Below are 18,206 nucleotides of genomic sequence, written 5' to 3'. Positions count from 1 at the left end.
AACCGTAAGACATTTTGATTGTTTAGTTTGATTTTTTTTTTTTTTTTTTTTTTTTTTTTTTTTTTTTTTTTTTTTGCTAAAATGCTAATTTTTTTTCTAACGTTATGTAATAGGTTTAAAGATTTAGCCAGGGTTTGCTAAAGTATTATGTTTAATTTTAAGTGATTGATTTGTATTGTCTCATTTATAGGATAACTGCTTATATGATTATGATGTGAAGGATTTAAGTTTGAAAAGTTAATTGAATGTTACATCCTTTTAAATGAATAGGATTACCGAATTTATGTTGAAGCAATTTTAATTTAAAATGGTCAGAATTGGTTAATTAAGTTAGAAAATTTCATGAATGTTATTTTATTTTGTTTCAAGAAATGTTTATATATGTGGATTTGACAGGTCATTGAAAGACGCAATCAAATCTTTTCGAGGGGAGGTGTCATGACGTGATGACCACGCATGCGCAGTTTAGCCAAACGGCCTGCAACGCCTCTCTCTCATGAGGCTTACTAGAGAAGAGTAGTTAGTAGGTAGTAGCGAAGTAACGAAGGAAACGTGTTGTATGTCAGCTTAGATGCAAAATACGCTGTTATACTTGTGTGTTAATCGTTTGTACTTATTATTTTATTTTGTGTGTTAATAAAGTTTTGTGCCGTTGAAATGGCTGGTTTTTGCAAGGCCCACATTACGATACACCTATGGTAGGAATTAAATGCATATCCAGAATCTACATGCCCAAGAAGAAGGATATGACAGCGTTCTCTGTGGTGCCGGGAACACCGGAATTGGAGAGACAATGAATGGGGACGAGTACTCTTTACAGATGAGAGCAGATTCAGTCTGAGTAGCGATTCTCATTGCATACTCATCTGGAGAGAGCGAGGAAGCCGCAATCATCCCTCAAACATCATTGAAAGGGACAGGTATGGAGGTGGCGGTGTTCTCGTTTGGGGAGGCATCATGCTTGGTAGTCGTTCAGACCTTCACATCTTCGACGCAGGTTCAGTCAACGGGACCCGTTATTGTAACGAGATTCTTCTTCCATATGTGCATCTTTTTAGAGGCGCTATGGGTCCGCAGTTCCTTTTCATGGACGACAATGCACCATGTCATCGCACAGTAGCTGCCGAACAGCTCTAAGAGAGTGAGGATATTTGAATGTATGGATTGGTCGGCACGATCTCCGGATCTCAATCCCATCGAGCATGTATGGGATTTTCTAGGCAGACGCTTGGCAGCTCGTACCTTACCACCAGTAACGATTCCGGAGCTTCGATTGGCGCTGTAAGATGAATGGGCAGCTATGCCTCAACAACTCATTGACACCCTCATTCTCAGCATGGGCAGACGCTGGGAAACTTGCCTAGCAGTCAGGGGAGATCATATCCCCTATTAAAGACCGTATGTTTCTTGCTGGACACCCATCACAGGGATGTTTTGCCTTCAGTCGCATTGCGCTCCATACTTTTTCAATAAAGCTTCTTTTTATCCCTCTGATTTCTCTTTTAGTAAGTGTTGCTTACATTACTCATGTCCTTACGTATTGGGGATCTTACGGTATTAAATGTGTTGATTTGGAAAGCTTTTGTACAAAGTTATACAGTCAAAAGTCCTTAATTCGGACACCCATAATCCGGAATGATCTATAATCCGGACCTCAAAGCTACAAACTTTCTGCGCATGCTTCGCGTTCACGCATGCGCACAGGCGTTTACGAGAGCGCGTAAGACCCTTACGGCTGCGAATGTGTTTGTGCGCATGCGCGTATAATGTTTAACGGAGTTATACGCTAAGCTAAAGTTATCTAATTCAGTTAATGTTGCAGATTGCGTTGTTCCTTAATCTTCGAATTGGATCCGGCTTATTATTTTTTGCAGACTGTTAGAGCAATTTTATAAAAGTAAGCTTGAACTTTCGATTATGTCAACTAGAATTTCCGATATATATTTACTACAAAGCGAAAGTATGTTTTGAAATCCGAAATCTGTTTATCAATTTCACGCTGCTCTGCGGCAGAGGTGGGGGCAGAAACGTCATTATTATATTATGATAGATTAGAAAGATTATGTCAAATAGAATTTCCGATATATATTTACTAATATGTAATTTGTATCTACAAAGCGAAAGTATGTTTTGAAATCCGAAATCTGTTTATGAATTTCACGCCGCGGATTGGAAGTTGATCTGTCAACACTATCCTTATCTTCAGAGCAGATGTTTTTATTTTATTTGGATTATAATTCCGTACTAAGTTTAGTATTTCGTCTCGATGTACTCCGTCTTTGATATGATTTAAATCAAGTTCCTCGTCATTATAATTCGCTTCCGATAGTGAAGAAAGTGACCCAGAGGTTATTGAAAACGAAAACATTCGGTATTCTCAACACAGCAATTATAGGACTTGAACAGCGGAACTTTGTAACTAAACAAGAAATTATGTCTGTTTAATAGAATTAAAGAGAAAGTATTATCACATGAAACGAAGCAACTTACATTGAAGGAAATGTTTAATAAAGTAAACAAATAAATATTAAGCTTTTTCTTTTTGTAAATTTTGATACCCTTTAGATCATAATTGTTCTTTATTTCATAAATTACGGTTTCATATTTTTAATTTTGTAATTTTTGCATTCCATCTTACCAGATTTAAACTGATGATCTATAATCCGGAAAAATCGATAATCCGGAATCGCCGAAGTCCCGACGAGTCCGGATTAACGACTTTTGACTGTATTGAAAAAACCGTCTCGTCCTTAATTTTTGCACACTAGTGTAAGTTCTGGAAAGCTGCATACATTTTTTAATAGCTTGGGTTGTGCTCATACATTCAATTTAAAAATAAATAAATATGTGCATATCTGTCTCTTTATGTGTGTGATGGGAAACAAAGAAATAAAGCGAAAAAAAAACTTTTTTAAAATGCTTAATATTTTTGTGTGTGTATATTATGATGATTAATTGTCTGATGTAATGATGAACTGTTGAATACCTTTAATTAAAAAAGTTATTTTTATCTCACCATACATAAATATCTGCCTTAATTGTTTGATCTGTAATGAATTTATTGAACAATGTGTCAGGAGGTACCAATGTTTTTTTTTTTTTTTTTTTTTTTTTTTTTTTTTTTTGCCTAAGTTAAGACACATAACAAAAAAATTATACCAGTGCTCACCAAATGATTATGGTTGCGATCCCTTTAGAGCAGGGGTCTCCAAACTTTCCAGCTTTAGGGCCATACTGATTACTCCAGTAAGTTCCGAGGGCCAAAACCATATTATCATTGTTGCCGGTGGTAAAAAGTGAAATAGTCCACTGATGAATAAAAAAGTCCGAAAAAGTACGCAACGTTTAAAAAAGGCTGCAAATCGGACTAAAGTCCGCAAAACGGCAGCACTGCATATTATTAATTTTCCTGTCATTATCTATAATTTCTAGATTAGTCGTAGAGTACGAGCCATGAGGAGTAACGTGACACGACATCTGGTGGACACAAGCGGAAATAGGTAGTACCTTCCATCACTAACAGATGGCGCTAATAGCACGTACAGAAGTCAGTTCCTATGACACTGTTGTGGAATAAAATAGTGCATACCTCCTTAAAACGTGTTTGTGCGTGTTTAAGTTTAAGACATCTTTGTAACAGTATTTTGATTTGAATTGTTGCTTTTGTGTGTGATTTAGTAGTATGGAAAAGAAGCGAAAAATTGATAGTGAATGCAGAAAATTCAAAGATCAGTGGAACATTCAGTATTTCGTAATTGAGTCCAGTAACAAGGCGCTATGTTTGATTTGCAATGAAAGCATAGCCGTTCTCAAAGAATATAACATTAAACGTCATTATGAAACAAAACATTTTCGAAATTACTCAAAATATACAGGGAGTTTGCGGACAGAAAAATTCGAAGCTATGAAACGCGGATTGAAATCGCAGCAATCTTCATTTACAAAACTCAAAACTGAACAAGAGGCTGCAACTTGTGCCAGCTTTCATGTGGCTCTTGAAATTGCAAAACGTGGAAAACCATTCACCGATGGAGAAATGATCAAAGAATGCATAATTGCAGTAGCCGAAGAAATATGCCCTGAAAAGGTAAATTTATTAAAAACTGTCAGTATGTCAGCAAACACTGTGGCTCGAAGGGTAGAAAACATTGCTGAAAATATATCCTCTCAACTGTTCGACAAAAATGGACATGTTGAGTGGTTTTCTTTGGCCTTGGATGAGTCAACGGATGTGTCAGATACTGCTCAGGTGTTGATTTATATTCGAGGAGTAGATAAAAGCTATGAAGTGCATGAAGAACTTCTTGATATGTATAGTATTCATGGCACAACTACTGGTACAGATATTTTTAAAGGAGTTGAAATGGCCATTAATCAAAAGAACCTTCGATGGAAAAACTTGAAATGTATTACAACTGATGGAGGCAAAAACATGAGTGGGAAAGATAAAGGAGTGGTCGCTCTTGTGTCAAAGGCTGTAGAAAATGACGGTGGTTCAAAACCATTAGTCTTACATTGTATCATTCATCAACAGTCCTTGTGCGGAAAATGTTTGGATATGTCTGAAGTTCTGAAACCAGTCATATCAACTGTTAATTTTATTAGATCTTTTGGGTTGAATCACCGACAATTCCGACAATTTATTGAAGAGATTGGAGAAAATGACTTACCTTATCATACTGCCGTACGTTGGCTTAGTTGTGGGAAAGTCCTTCAGCGCTTTTTTGAACTTCGAGCAGTGATCGAAATTTTTTTGAATGAAAAGCATCGCCCTCTTACTGAATTACAAAACAACGCATGGCTGTGGAAGTTAGCATTCTATGTTGATTTGACAAAACATGTGAACGAACTGAATTTGAGATTGCAAGGAGAAAACCAGCATCTTCCTGATTTATACACTAATATCAAATCATTCCGGAAGAAACTGATACTGTTTCAATCACAACTACGAAGTAAATGTTTTTCACATTTTAAAACATGTGAAATATTCAGCCACACCACTGAGACTGAGTTTCCTATCGATTTTGCAATCGAAACTTTGAGTGCTTTGAAAGTAAATTTTGATACTCGTTTCTCGGACTTTGATGCCATTGCGAATCAAATTAAGATTTTTCAGAATCCTTTTGATACTGACATTGAAACCCTAGCCCCGGAACTTCAAATGGAAATGATTGATCTACAGTGCATTGATATAATTAAGAACAAATATCAAAACTCATCTTTGTTGGAATTTTATAAGAGTCTTCCACTGACACAATTTGATAATTTGCATAAATTTGCTCGTGGGCTGTTTTCTGTTTTTGGTACTACTTATTTGTGTGAGAAGACCTTCTCCAAAATGAAGTACACAAAAAATGTTTACAGATCTAAATTAACTGATGAGCATCTTAAATCTATTTTAATAATTGGTACAAGTAAAATTAGTCCACAGCTACAAACTATTGTCAGTGGAAAATCTCAATTACATAAATCTCATTAGTATTTCATATGTCATTATGCTTGTTATAAGTTATGTTTTTATTTAAAATGTATAAAATGTTAGTTGGATTCATTTCAATAATTTGTTAGTTATTATGTACTGAAGTTAAATTTTCTGCATATTATACATGTCTTTACTCATTACAATTCTGTGTTTCTTTATCCAACTTATCACAAAAAAAATAACAATAAGCCTACAACAATGTTATGAGTAGTTAGCCCATGACCATATCAATGTAGATGTCATATTAATAATTATTCAACATAAAATTAGAATACTTCAGTAAACTAAATTTAATTTGCTATAAAAAATATGTTCTCTAAAAGGAGTTTTCAAGTATGCTAGCTCTCCGCGGGCCGGACAAAATCTGTCCGCGGGCCGGATGTGGCCCTCGGGCCGTAGTTTGGAGACCCCTGCTTTAGAGCAAAAATTGCAAATATTTTATTTTTATTATTTTTTTTTTCAATAAAATATATAGCTGATCCAGTATATCCACTATTGCTAAATAATGTGCCTTATATGGAAGAAATTGTGTTGCTTTCATAAATTCTGAAACAACAGTACAACAGCAGTACACTTTTTCAGCAACAACAGTATGCTTTTTTCCTTGCTAGGAAATCTAGTACTGTTTATATTTTCATTAATTTGAAACTGATAAAATCAATAGTGGCCTTCTTTAGTAGAACTTTAAATTTCATTCTTACTGTTTCTTTTTATAGCCTTAGAAATATGTAATGTGTGTCTTATAATATTGTAATTGCAGCAGATTTTTGGCATGATTTTTAAGACATACTGAGAAGTAATTTCTTTATGTCTGCAGTTATTCATCAGTAGTATGAGCATTCTTTTGTCTTCTTTAATTAATTTACATTTATAATAACTATTACTACTGGTATTTATTTATTACAAATGCATTACTACCAGTATTCATTCATTACTAAATGTATGTGCAATGTGAACACTCTTTTGAACTTCATCTACTCTTTTTATAATCTGTAATTTCCTTTTTACTGATGTATTGGCCATTTCTTACCTCCCTTTGCTTTTTAATGCTTTCGTTTTTTTTAATAACAGGTATGTGTAGTAAGAATAGTAATAATCATGAAAGGATTAAGAAAGATGAAAAACAAAGCATATAATCGATTCTTCTAATTAAAATAGTTTAAGGAATTCAGTCGAAAAAAATAAATATTGAATTTTTCAAGTTATTTTTCTTCAAAAAATTTTGTAAGTATTAGTTTAAAATATTGATATTTAAAAAATGTCTTTCAGAAGTTCTGTAACATCATAATGTTGGGTAAATAAAGGGGTTTGTAAATTGATATTTAAATGAAATTAGAAGAAAAGCACATCAATGCAAAATTTAAAATTAGGCAAAAAAGCAAGAGGTTGACATAGATTTTGAATAAAATTGCATTAGTTTAGAAAGCATTTGCACATAGCCCCTCCCTTTTTTTTCTCTTGAGCAAGAAGAACCTAATTGTCGTCAACTGTTAGAGTTTTATTCAAAATTTCGGCCATTAAATAATCTAAAGTTGCTTCTCTGTCTAATTTTAATTTACATTTAAATTCTTTATTAGGATTAAAAATAGTTTTCCAGAGCTACTTTCAGAAATAAATATGCTGCATGAAAGGTAATCTCCAATGTATAGATTTGCATTTAAATAAAGACGTTAGAAAATTTTAAGTATGAAAAATAAGAGATAAATAACCATAAATCAAAAGCTTTTTTTTAAAAAAAATATTGCTGCCATTTATGAAAATGTTTTCAAATTATCAATGTAAAAGTAAGGTATTTGATTAATTTAACAAATAAATTATTTGTTTATGTACTTGAGCTTTGTAATGCAGTGGTTACCAAAGTGTATGCCAAGGTGTCCTCAGCAGTCACAACTTACTCACTGGAACATTGCAAAATATATGGTGTTCATAATTTTATTCCAGTTTTCAATTCAGTATAATTATGAGAATAAACTTTTTCCACCATATTACCACACATTAGCTTGATTTCTTGATGCATGAAAGCTAAATGGCAGTGATTGATTGACACATTTAAGTTTATAAGCAAAATCACTAAAGAAAGTAAATGCCATCTGAATTAAAAACACGAAAGGTGCTGCTGTTGACTGGTCCAACAGAGCAGAGGAATATTTTCAAATTTATAATATTGATATATTTACTTGGATTCTCATCCCACTGCTTCATTTGAATTTGCTGCTGCCAAATAAATAAATAAATGAAAATAAGGAAAAGAAACAAAAAATCACTGTCTTGTGATAATGCGTTAAAACAAATTTAGCAGCTTGGAATTAATTGAATTTTGATTATCAGTAAAAGATTGATATTCAGTCCTACGTGCTATAGCTCAGAAAATTTTATTTATTGTTTTATTTATTGTTACCTAAACTATGCAGAAATAATCGACTATTTTGTAAAGAATACTAGTTAAAATTTGACAGAGAGAGCATTTGAAAAATCTGGATTCAGCGAAGACACTGAGAATCAAAAAATTTTTAGAAGCACTGCTGTAATGTATTGTTTTTAATTGAGTAGTTTATGTATTGAAAATTGTTGTACTTTTCAGAACTCTCAAGTTAATTATCAAAGATTTCTTTAACTGCTCCTGTCATATGTAGTTTATATTAATTCAGTCTCAGAAAGGGCTGTGGGAAATTTATTTAATATTCTAATAAAAGGATGGATACTTTTCAGAATTATACAAAATATAAGCAATATGAAAAAACAAAAAATGGTACTTTCTGTCTACTTGCACCACCACCAAAAGTCACAAAACGTATTGATGAGGCAACACACCAAGTCCCCCCAAATTATTTGTTCAACTCACAGTGTCGCCAAAATTATTTGTGTGCCAACCCAAGTATACACGTAGCACTAGGTTTGTGCTTTTGATATGTAGTGGTTATTTTTCTGATTAGTAAATTCGTATGCAGAATTATGTAATTGTTATTCTTATTAGTAAACTCATATGCAGAATTAAGAGAATTTGAAAATTATGTCTGTTTTTACAAAAAGTATCAGATCAAAGGTACTAATTATGCTATTGAAGAATTATAAAGATATTCAGAGTCGAAAACTTAGGTGTACACATGTATATCTGCTGAGCTGTGATTATGGAAGGGATATAAGCACATGAGGGGTTTTTGCTGATTTGTGTGCTCATAGTCCTTCATGATATTTTCTGTGTTTGTCAGAAGCATTGAATAAATTTTAAAAGGTTTCAGTTAAAATGAGTAGCCACAAATGTATGGATGATGGTATGAGATGAAAAATTGTTGGCAGACTGGAGGCTAGCCAGTCACAAGTACAGGGGACAACAGAGCTGTATGTAATGTCCAGTATCATCTGCAGTTTGTGGAAACAGTTTCAGAACACTGGATTGATATCAAGAAGATCTGGACAAGGTCGACCAAAATCCACTATGGCGAATGAGGATTGCTATTTGGCGTTTTCAGCACAGCAACACAGGACTGTTACAGCTTCACAGATCTCACATGAACTGTATGGTGCCACCAAAACCCAAGTTTAGCGGCTTACAGTTACCCATAGGCTTCATGAGATAAGGCTGTAGCCAGAGTATCTGCTGTTTTCATTTTGCTCACTGCAGCGCTCAAAAGAGTATGTTTATCATGGTGCAGACACCATGTGCCTTGACCAGATTTCAGTGGAGCACTGTACTTTTTTACAGATGAGTCGAGATTCACCCTGAATACTGATTCTTGATATACCTGTATCTGGAGAGAGCCTGGAACATGATTTATGACTCCTTCATCAGGAAAAAAAAGGATGATTATGGGGGTGGAGGTGTAATGGTTTGAGCAGGCATTACATTGACGATTACCTTATGATTATTATGACAATTACCTGGAAAGTGAAGATATGGTGTCTTGATCGGCCTGTCAGATTTCCTAATCTTAACCCTATAAATCATGTCTGGGACACTCTTGGGAGGGCAATTTCATCTCGCCATCTCCCTCCAAGAAACATTCTGAAGTTGAGAATTACCTTCTGTTGGAGTAGAATCAAGTGGCACAGGGATACTCAGCGGCCTTCTGCCCATTGTGCCATCATGCTGCATGATCTGTCAGGCTGTGAGAGGGGACCATACTCCATATTCAGTGTGATATCACAGCATGGATTTTGGATGTCCCTGCGTTATGAACTTTAATGTTAATCATACTCTCTTAAAATAACTTTTGAATGGTACAATTCTTTCTCTATTATATGTTCATACCAAATTCAATTAAAATCTGTTTATTAGTCTTTCAGAAATTCAAAATACAAGGATTACTTTTTATATTTCTGGCCTAACAATGAAAAAGCAAATATTTGTGATCGAAATTGGTTTTATTGTTTTTCAAAATGTTCTCCATGAAGAACAATACACTTTTTCATGCATTTGAACCAATTTACAAAGCATTTTTTCCATTCCGATCGAGGTAACTCCAAAACATGTGTTTTGAATGCTTCTTCGGGTGTCACAAATCGCTGATCATGTAATTTATTTTTGATGTGTGGGAATAAAAAAAGTCATTGGGTGAAAAATTACCGCTGTACATCACCCATCAATTCAGTGTTTCAGCCCATCAAAACTTTGTTTTAGCCAATGTGTGAGAGCTTGCATTGTCATGACGAAGAATGATTCACCTCTTCTGCTTTTTTCTAATTTTTCCGATGGCTTCTAGCAAAGGTTGTGTACCATTCGGAATTAACCATCCTGCGTTGCTCTAATGCCACTGTCGCCATGTGACTAGTGATACCAAATAAGCAGGCAACCTTTTGCTTCGATGTCCTTCTTCCGCGAACAACTTTTGTTGGATTTGGCTCATCTTGGGTAACGCATACAGTTGACTACTGTTTTGTTTCATACTCATGTGCATAGATCCATGATTCGTCACCTGTGCAGATGATATACACAACTTTTGATGCACCTTGAACATATTTTTCTAACATTTCCTTGCGCCAACCGACACAAGCCTTCTATTGAAAGTTTGTTGGATTATGCTGGATCCAACCATAACAAATCCTTTTTACGGCCAAATGTTCATATAATATCTTAGTGATGCTTGGCATACCAATAGTCAAAGTTGCCTAAATCTCATGGTATGTCACATGACGGTCTTGCTTTATCAATTCCCGCACAGCATTGATATTTTCTGGCGCAACAACCGATTTTGGACAACCTTCACAAAATTCATCCTGGAGTGAACATCGACAATGATTGAATTTGTTATACCAGTTTTTTACAGTGTTGTAGGATGGTGCTTTATCGCTGTATAAAGAAATAAATTCATTGAAGCACTCTTGTCTTGATAATCAACATTGAAAGTTATAAAAAATAATCTCACAAAAATGCTCACAAGTCAATTCCATTTTTTGCCCAAGATGAGTTTTTCAATTTACTGTAAATAACACAAATTGCACTGAAATATCAAAATGTTAAGAAGTTATGCTTAAAAATATCAAACTTTCAAGTGGAATCACCTGTGGTCACTTAGCAACACTTACTGTTGACATGGCCAGAAATATAAATAGCAACCTTCAAATTAATTTTGCTCACCAGTGTATTTCTTTTTGCATTGAGTGCGTCTGTTCTAGTTATAACAAATAATGTAACTGTGGAGTTTGCTCTTTTTAGTTTTCCTTGTGTGAAGTAAAGGAAGTATTGTAAAGGCAAAAAATTTCAGTTATCAGATTTCAGCAGAAATATCCATTTTTGACTATTTTTTCGTGTGAAGTCTGTGTGCACGGACTGAACAAAGAACTCTTTATTCCAAAGCAGATTGTAAAATGGATTTTTCATGACATCTGTACATAAGTATCTCACATAACTGAAAAACAATTAGCCATAGAACATTGAAATTTTGTATATGGTACTGCTGTAACATCTAGTTGTGCACCTCTCCTTTGTAGTCTTTATCTGGCTTTTATTTTTACAATCATATACTTACAATTACAGAGTGTTTTAAATTTGGGAAAGTTTCATACTCGTTATGTAAAAATAAAAATTGAAGAATTTTGCCTTTCATACTGCAAAACTGACTGATATATTTAATTTCAAAATTTGCAATTTTTTATGTAATTTCCATCTTGCCTCAAGGGAATCATTTAATTAAGTTAGAGTAATTTGAGGAAATAAGTTTTAATGAAGTACTAGAAAATATGTATATAATTTAATAGGTCCTACAAGTAGATCGGGGCATCCACATCAGATTTTTTATTTTCATTATGTTGGAATGTACATTGAAATTTCAACTGTTCTTGGGTGATTATTATCATGGCAGATGTGCGGTGAGTTTGTGCAGTTCTCTGATATTCTTTTTTTAGAGAAATGGTTCGCCACGTACGTGTGGAAAACAACAGGTAAAAAAACAAGAGTATCCGTGTCATGTATCAAAAAGTAAAAGTGTAAAAATTTGTTCTTCACTGGACACATTATTGATATAGACATAAAAGTAACCAAACATTTCCCTCCAGAGTGACCATCAATTTCACGACTATTCAGTAGGAGTGTAAATATTCAGAAAGTACCCCCAAAAAGTATTCTTTTTTATTATTACTATTGTTATTCTGTTACTTGTAAATTTTATTCTTAAAGCACCAAAAAAAAAAAAAAAATTGTTTTTTCACTTTATATTTTGAACAGTTGTAGTATTTTTGATAAATTTATTTGGTATTGTATTTTGAACTGTGTTTTATGATAAACCATTTTATTTGAAAATCTACATTTATAGGCTTGTGTTCTAAATCCTCGACATGTGGAAGCATTGTTGCTAAAAGGTACTGTGTTGCTTGAATTAAAAAAAGTTCAAGATGCAATTACGAATTTTGGTGAGGTTTATAAAATTGCTCCATACAGATATGAAGCTCATAAAGGTAAAAAAATTATCTGTTACATATTTAAATTATTTGGCAAATGGCAATTTAAATATAAATTAACATAGAAAGTTATAACATAAAGTAATAATATATAGGAAGTACTTTGAGTTAATTATCTTTAAAAAACTATCCTGTATTTTTTTTTAATTAGTTTATATTTTATGTGCACGCAAAGCTTCTTTTTTGGTAATAGAAGTCGTCTACTTAGCATATATGAGACTATTCATTTGAAATGCAAGAAAATTCTTTTTTATTTTCACGTTTTGCAAATTGAAAGTTAATCAAACATTTGATCAAGGGATAATTAAAAAGGTTTCTGTCAAGCCAGTATTTCTCTCAAGAGTTTGATGGTAGGAGAGTAAACCCTTGGATTCTATGAGCTGAGAGACCTTCAATCAAAAATGGAAGGAAGCTGCAGGAATTAGATCTAATGTACTTTACTTGAATTAATAAAAATAAAGGAATGAAACAAAATTATGATCCAAATGATAACAATGTTGCCGTTGATGGGAGGGGTTTGAACCTCTATATTGTAATTCATTTCATAATTTTAATTTCATTTTGTGTATTTATTTATTGTTCACAGTATATAAAAGAAATGTTGAAAATTTTATTGTAATAGCTATTAATTAATGTTGTAAAATTCTTTGTTTTAATTAACAGATTATTATGCATAATTAATATATGCTTATTTATTAATTAGATTATATACAAATTCCTCAAAAATTTATCATTTATGAATGTGATAAAAATTTAAGGTATCTCTGCTCTTTTGCTTGTGCATATGTTTAAAAAAAAAAAAAGGTTCAAGGTGCCAACATGCTGTTGCCAAGATTGTCAAGATGAAATGTTTTGAAATGTCTCAGGCAATTGGAATTTTTTTTTTTATTGTGAAATACATTCTGTAATTCGTTTTCTGAATTAAAACATGAAAGCGGCCAAAATTCATTGACAGATTATAGTAGATAGTGTGGAGAAAACACGATGAGTGCTGAAATGGTAAAAAATTTTCACCAAAGGCTAATACAGTTGGCAGTTTAATGAAATGTCTCAGGCAATTGGAATTTTTTTTTATTGGGAAATACATGCTGTAATTCGTTTTCTGAATTAAAACATGAAAGCGGCCAAAATTCATTGACAGATTATAGTAGATAGTGTGGAGAAAACACGATGAGTGCTGAAATGGTAAAAAATTTTCACCAAAGGCTAATACAGTTGGTAGTTTAATGAATTGCCAAAAAATATAACTTTTCTTTATGAGACTATAATAGAGGGTATTTTATATGCAGTTTAAGAGTTTCAACACAATGTTATTATTTAGTTCAGCAAGTATGTTCTTAATTCTGTAAAGACATTTCTTAATTGAAATTTTTCTTTGAAGTCTATGTACTAATTTGAAAAATCTACTTTTTTAGGGTTGGTTGAATGTTATTTAGCATTGCATAGAACCAGAGAAGCAATTGCTATTGCCAGCAGTGCCTGTAAACAATTAGGTCAAACTGCACGAGCTCTAACTGTGAGTATTTTAAAAATACCATTTTGTATAATTTCAGATATGTTGGATCAATGTAATTGAAATATCTAGAGCCATATAAGAAGGGAAAAAAATCTCCAAAATGTAATAAACTATTCAAATGATGTCATGCTAAGTTAGCCACAATATTTGCACAAGAACTTCTTGAATGATCACAACTGAATAAAATGTGAATCAAACGTAGTCTAGCACCATAATATTTACACAAAAACTGCTTGAATAATGAATGCATCAGTGTTATTCAGTCTGTCAGTTGTTGTTTCGCTACTAAACATTGCCATGTGAATATGAAATATGCAGGTTTCATAAAGAGAGTGATTGAATGTATATTATAGTGTCTTGATGCTGCATGATAATGCTTATCAGCATTTCTTAAGACTGTGTAGATTTTCACTAATTTCAATTTCAAATGTTTTACATTCTGTTGATGAATAGCATACATTTTGTAGCATCTTAATCAGTTCTAGTCCAGGAAAAATTTTCTAATCACAGAGAGTTTTCATCTTACTATTTATATCTTTATTTATAGCATATTGATTCCTTTTATCATGTAATCTAGGCTTTACCAGAGTAATAACACCGGAATTTAATGTGTGGATATTTCAATAGCACAATTCATCACTTTTTGTTTGGGGGGGGTGTTATAAATGTTGGCTTTATTATGCTAAAACACAATAACATAATGTAATGGTGAGTTTTAAAAGCATTTTCAAATTTAACAAAAGAATAACCAGTTCAAAACTTGACTGAAATCACCTTGGTCTGTGGTCTGAGAAACTGAGATTAAGTTACTCAATGCTATATCTGTTAGAGAAAATGCAGCATTGTGAATGTGACTGCTGCATAATTATTTAAATTCCAATGAATGTGCAGTTGATTTATGTAAATAATCTGAAATTCTTCAAGTTTCACACAGAAGCCATACAAAAGAGAAGCCAAACAGAGTTAGCCAGACAAAAGAGAAGGAAACATTAGGTAACTCCACTGTTGATACTCTGTGTCACTGTGAGAAACTGATTTTTTTTAGCTGTTTCTTGTCTCAGAGAACAAGTATAATATAAGAAATACTTAGCAGGTGTCACCAAAATCAGTTTTAGTAATCAAACATTTTTCACAAGGGATTGTATTTTAGGCCTATGAATGACTGGTCTGTTCTGTTGTATCACAACTGAATCATATGTAATTCAACTATGCAAAGGATTTCGATAAGATGGATTGAAGAAAGGAATGTGATTTGTTCCAGGAGTAATGATGCATATTTGGTTGAAAGCGGTTTTCAGTCTTGCCATTCTTTACAAATGCTGCTGTAAAGTCACCAGTGCAATGGTGTCACAACTGACCCTCTTGAGAAACTGAATGGCACTGATAGTGTCCAAGAATGAATCTATCTTCTATTTACCAGGGAGAATTGCTGAGTAAGAGTCTAGAGACAAGGTACAGATAACTTCAGTCTTGCTGCAACTGTTGTATATCGGACTTTTCAACAGTGCTGATCATGATTTGGATTGTCACTTTCTTGGATAGCCTCAAATTCATCTTAAACAGCTCAGCGTATTATATAACTGCCATCTAATATGAATAGTGCTCACCATGCACACAGAATCCTTTACATCAGGGATGTCAAACTCATAGGTACACTTGGGCCAAACAAACAAGGTTTAACTTTAGGCGGGCCGCAAAAAAAAAAAAAAAAAAAAAAAAAAAATCAATATTCATAGAAACGTAGATTTATTTCGAATAATACAATAATAAACATATATATATATATATTTATATAGAAAAGAACAAGAAAAATTTAATGTTTACGTCCTGATACTTGACATCTCTTCTCTGCTATTATCTTTCCTATTTCGGGAGAAATTTTGTTTGCAGTGATAACTTTCAACGCTGACCCAAGGTGAGCATCATTAATACGGTTTCTAATAGGAGACTTATTACCTTTCATGACTGAAAATAACTGCTCGCACCGATAAGTGCTACCAAACATGGAAATAATTTCATATGCGAATTTGAGTATTTTCAAACCTGGCTGGTAAATATTTGTAAAATCCACGCACGGCCACTTCAATGAATTTTGCTTTCAAATTTGAGTTGCATTGAATCTCGATCACCTCCATTTGCATATGGCTGGGTACTGAGTCAATACTTATTGAGAAAATCGAAGAAAACAAAAAAAAATTGTCTTCGAGGAAACTAAAATCATTAAACCTCGTTTCAAATTCAGTTGTTAAATTTGCAATTTTTTCTGCATATTTTTGATATGAACAAGTATCATCTAAACTTGATTTGCTCATGCTGCACATCGGGAAGTGCGTCAAATCTTCATTTTTAAGTTGTTTTTCCCAAAGAACTAGTTGGCATTTGAATGCTTTAATTATATCAAACATGTTCGTAATGATATGATCTTTTCCTTGTAACGATAAATTTAAATCGGTTAAGTGTTTGGTTATATCAACCAAGAAAGATAAATCTTGTATCCATATTGGATCGTAAAACAAACTTACGTCTTGATTTTTCGTTTTTAAAAACTGACATATTTCTTCTTTCAAATCCCAGAATTGTTTGAGAATCTTGGAGCAAGATAACCAACGTACCTCGGTATAGTAGGATAAACCCGAATATTCACTATCTAACTCAGTTAAGAAAGCAGTGAATTGACGCTGATTTAAACCTCGAGATCTTATCAAATTTATAACTTTTTTTATATATGACAAAACATTCTCCATATTTATTACTTTCGTGCGTACAGCTTCTTGATGTATAATACAATGCATATGATGAATGTTTGAACCGTGAATTTCACTAAGTTTTTTTTCTTAGTAATGCTACGAAGCCCTTGTTTTTCCCGGTCATTTATGGATCACCATCTGTAGCTACAGAATTTAGTTTTGCCAAAGGTAGATTGTATTTCTGCAGAAGTCCAAAAACACAAGTAAATATATCTTCTCCTGTGGTAGTACCAGGCATTGGTATTAGTTCCAGTAATTCCTCAAAAATGTTAAAATTCTTGTCACAAGAACAAAGAAACACTGCTAATTGAGCTTTGCCACTAATGTCTGTGCTCTTGTCACAGGAAATGGAGAAACTTTCGAAACTAGATCATTTTGATTTGATCTGATCACTTAAATTTGCGGATAAATCAGTAACTCTTTCCGCAACTGTATTTCGAGACAATGAAATTGATTGAAAAGCCTTCACATTTCCAGGACAAACAATTTCTCCAGCTTTCATTAGGCATTCCTTGATGAAATCACCATCAGTAAAACGCTTCGAATGTTTAGCTATCAACTCGGACAAGACGTAGCTTGCATGTACCACCGCTTCACTTTCTTGCAATACTTTACTAAACATGGACTGTGGTTTTTCTTTCCTAATTTGAGCTCTTTCAACTTTTCTTCTCTCATTAATCCTTCGTAATTGTTATATTTCGATTTGTGTTGTTCGTAATGACGTTTAATATTATATAACTTTGGTACATTAATAGTATTATTACATATCAAGCAGATTATTTTATCTTTTATTTCACAGCAAAAATATTCTAATTCCCATTTTACTTGGAATATGCTATGTTCGTCAGCGATTTTTCGTTTAATTTTACTACCACTTGGTTTTGATATAGACTTACTGAATACAAAGGGCTGGAATAAACGGTTAACATTAAAAAGTTAACAAAAATTTATTCTTTCCACAAGAGATAAATCACAATGCTGAAATATTTCTTCAAAAATATTCTAACAATATCACAAAATGTCAAACGGTTAGCAAAAATCAATTCAAAACAGAGAAACTAATTCTATCTCACAGCGAAATCGCTACAAATCAATCACAGCATTAAGTAAACAAACAGTTCGCTATATAAATATCTAGATTTTTGTGGATGGCAACAGCAATTACAAGATATTTATTTATTAGGTATTAAATGCACACGCTGTTCTATTTTTAACCTTCCAACGCAGCTGTCTTTTCAAAAATCGTCTGCATTGCTAAGGCAACACGAAGCAAATCTAATTACAATTCTAAATAAAAAAAAACTAAATAAATAAATAACTATGAAATCCGTAACAATATGAATTAAGTAATAATTAATAATAAAGCAAAGTGCATGCACCAATACATCGTACAAAACTATGATTGGAAAACTGAGACCATGAGTTCGGCCACATTCGGCTATCGGGGGATGCGTACAAGTTCTGAGTGCACGTGTCCCCCAAAAGCCGAAGGTAGCTGAACGCGAGCTACTCACACGCATTTGTAATTTAAGTAGTGTGTGTGTCAGCCTGCTGTGAGTAATCTAAC

At 33.1% G+C, this 18,206-nt stretch overlaps 1 protein-coding gene across 3 annotated transcripts in view; it reads left to right on the top strand.

The window, feature by feature from the left end:
* APC7 (anaphase-promoting complex subunit 7) overlaps window positions 1–18,206 on the top strand; it is a 109,965-nt gene that overhangs the window by 61,814 nt on the left and 29,945 nt on the right. For all 3 annotated transcript variants that reach the window (XM_085823730.1, XM_085823732.1, XM_085823731.1), the window contains exons 11-12: window positions 12,232–12,373; window positions 13,792–13,892. In XM_085823730.1, coding sequence (XP_085679856.1) covers window positions 12,232–12,373; window positions 13,792–13,892 — 243 coding nt within the window. The remainder of the gene's footprint in view (window positions 1–12,231; window positions 12,374–13,791; window positions 13,893–18,206) is intronic.

Source organism: Stegodyphus dumicola, chromosome 9, assembly GCF_044657685.1.
Source record: "Stegodyphus dumicola isolate Sdum_Otavi_A_Nest chromosome 9, ASM4465768v1".
Classification (NCBI taxonomy): domain Eukaryota; kingdom Metazoa; phylum Arthropoda; class Arachnida; order Araneae; family Eresidae; genus Stegodyphus; species Stegodyphus dumicola.
The sequence above is the reverse complement of the archived record's forward strand: the minus strand, read 5'-3'. Positions and strand labels throughout refer to the sequence as shown.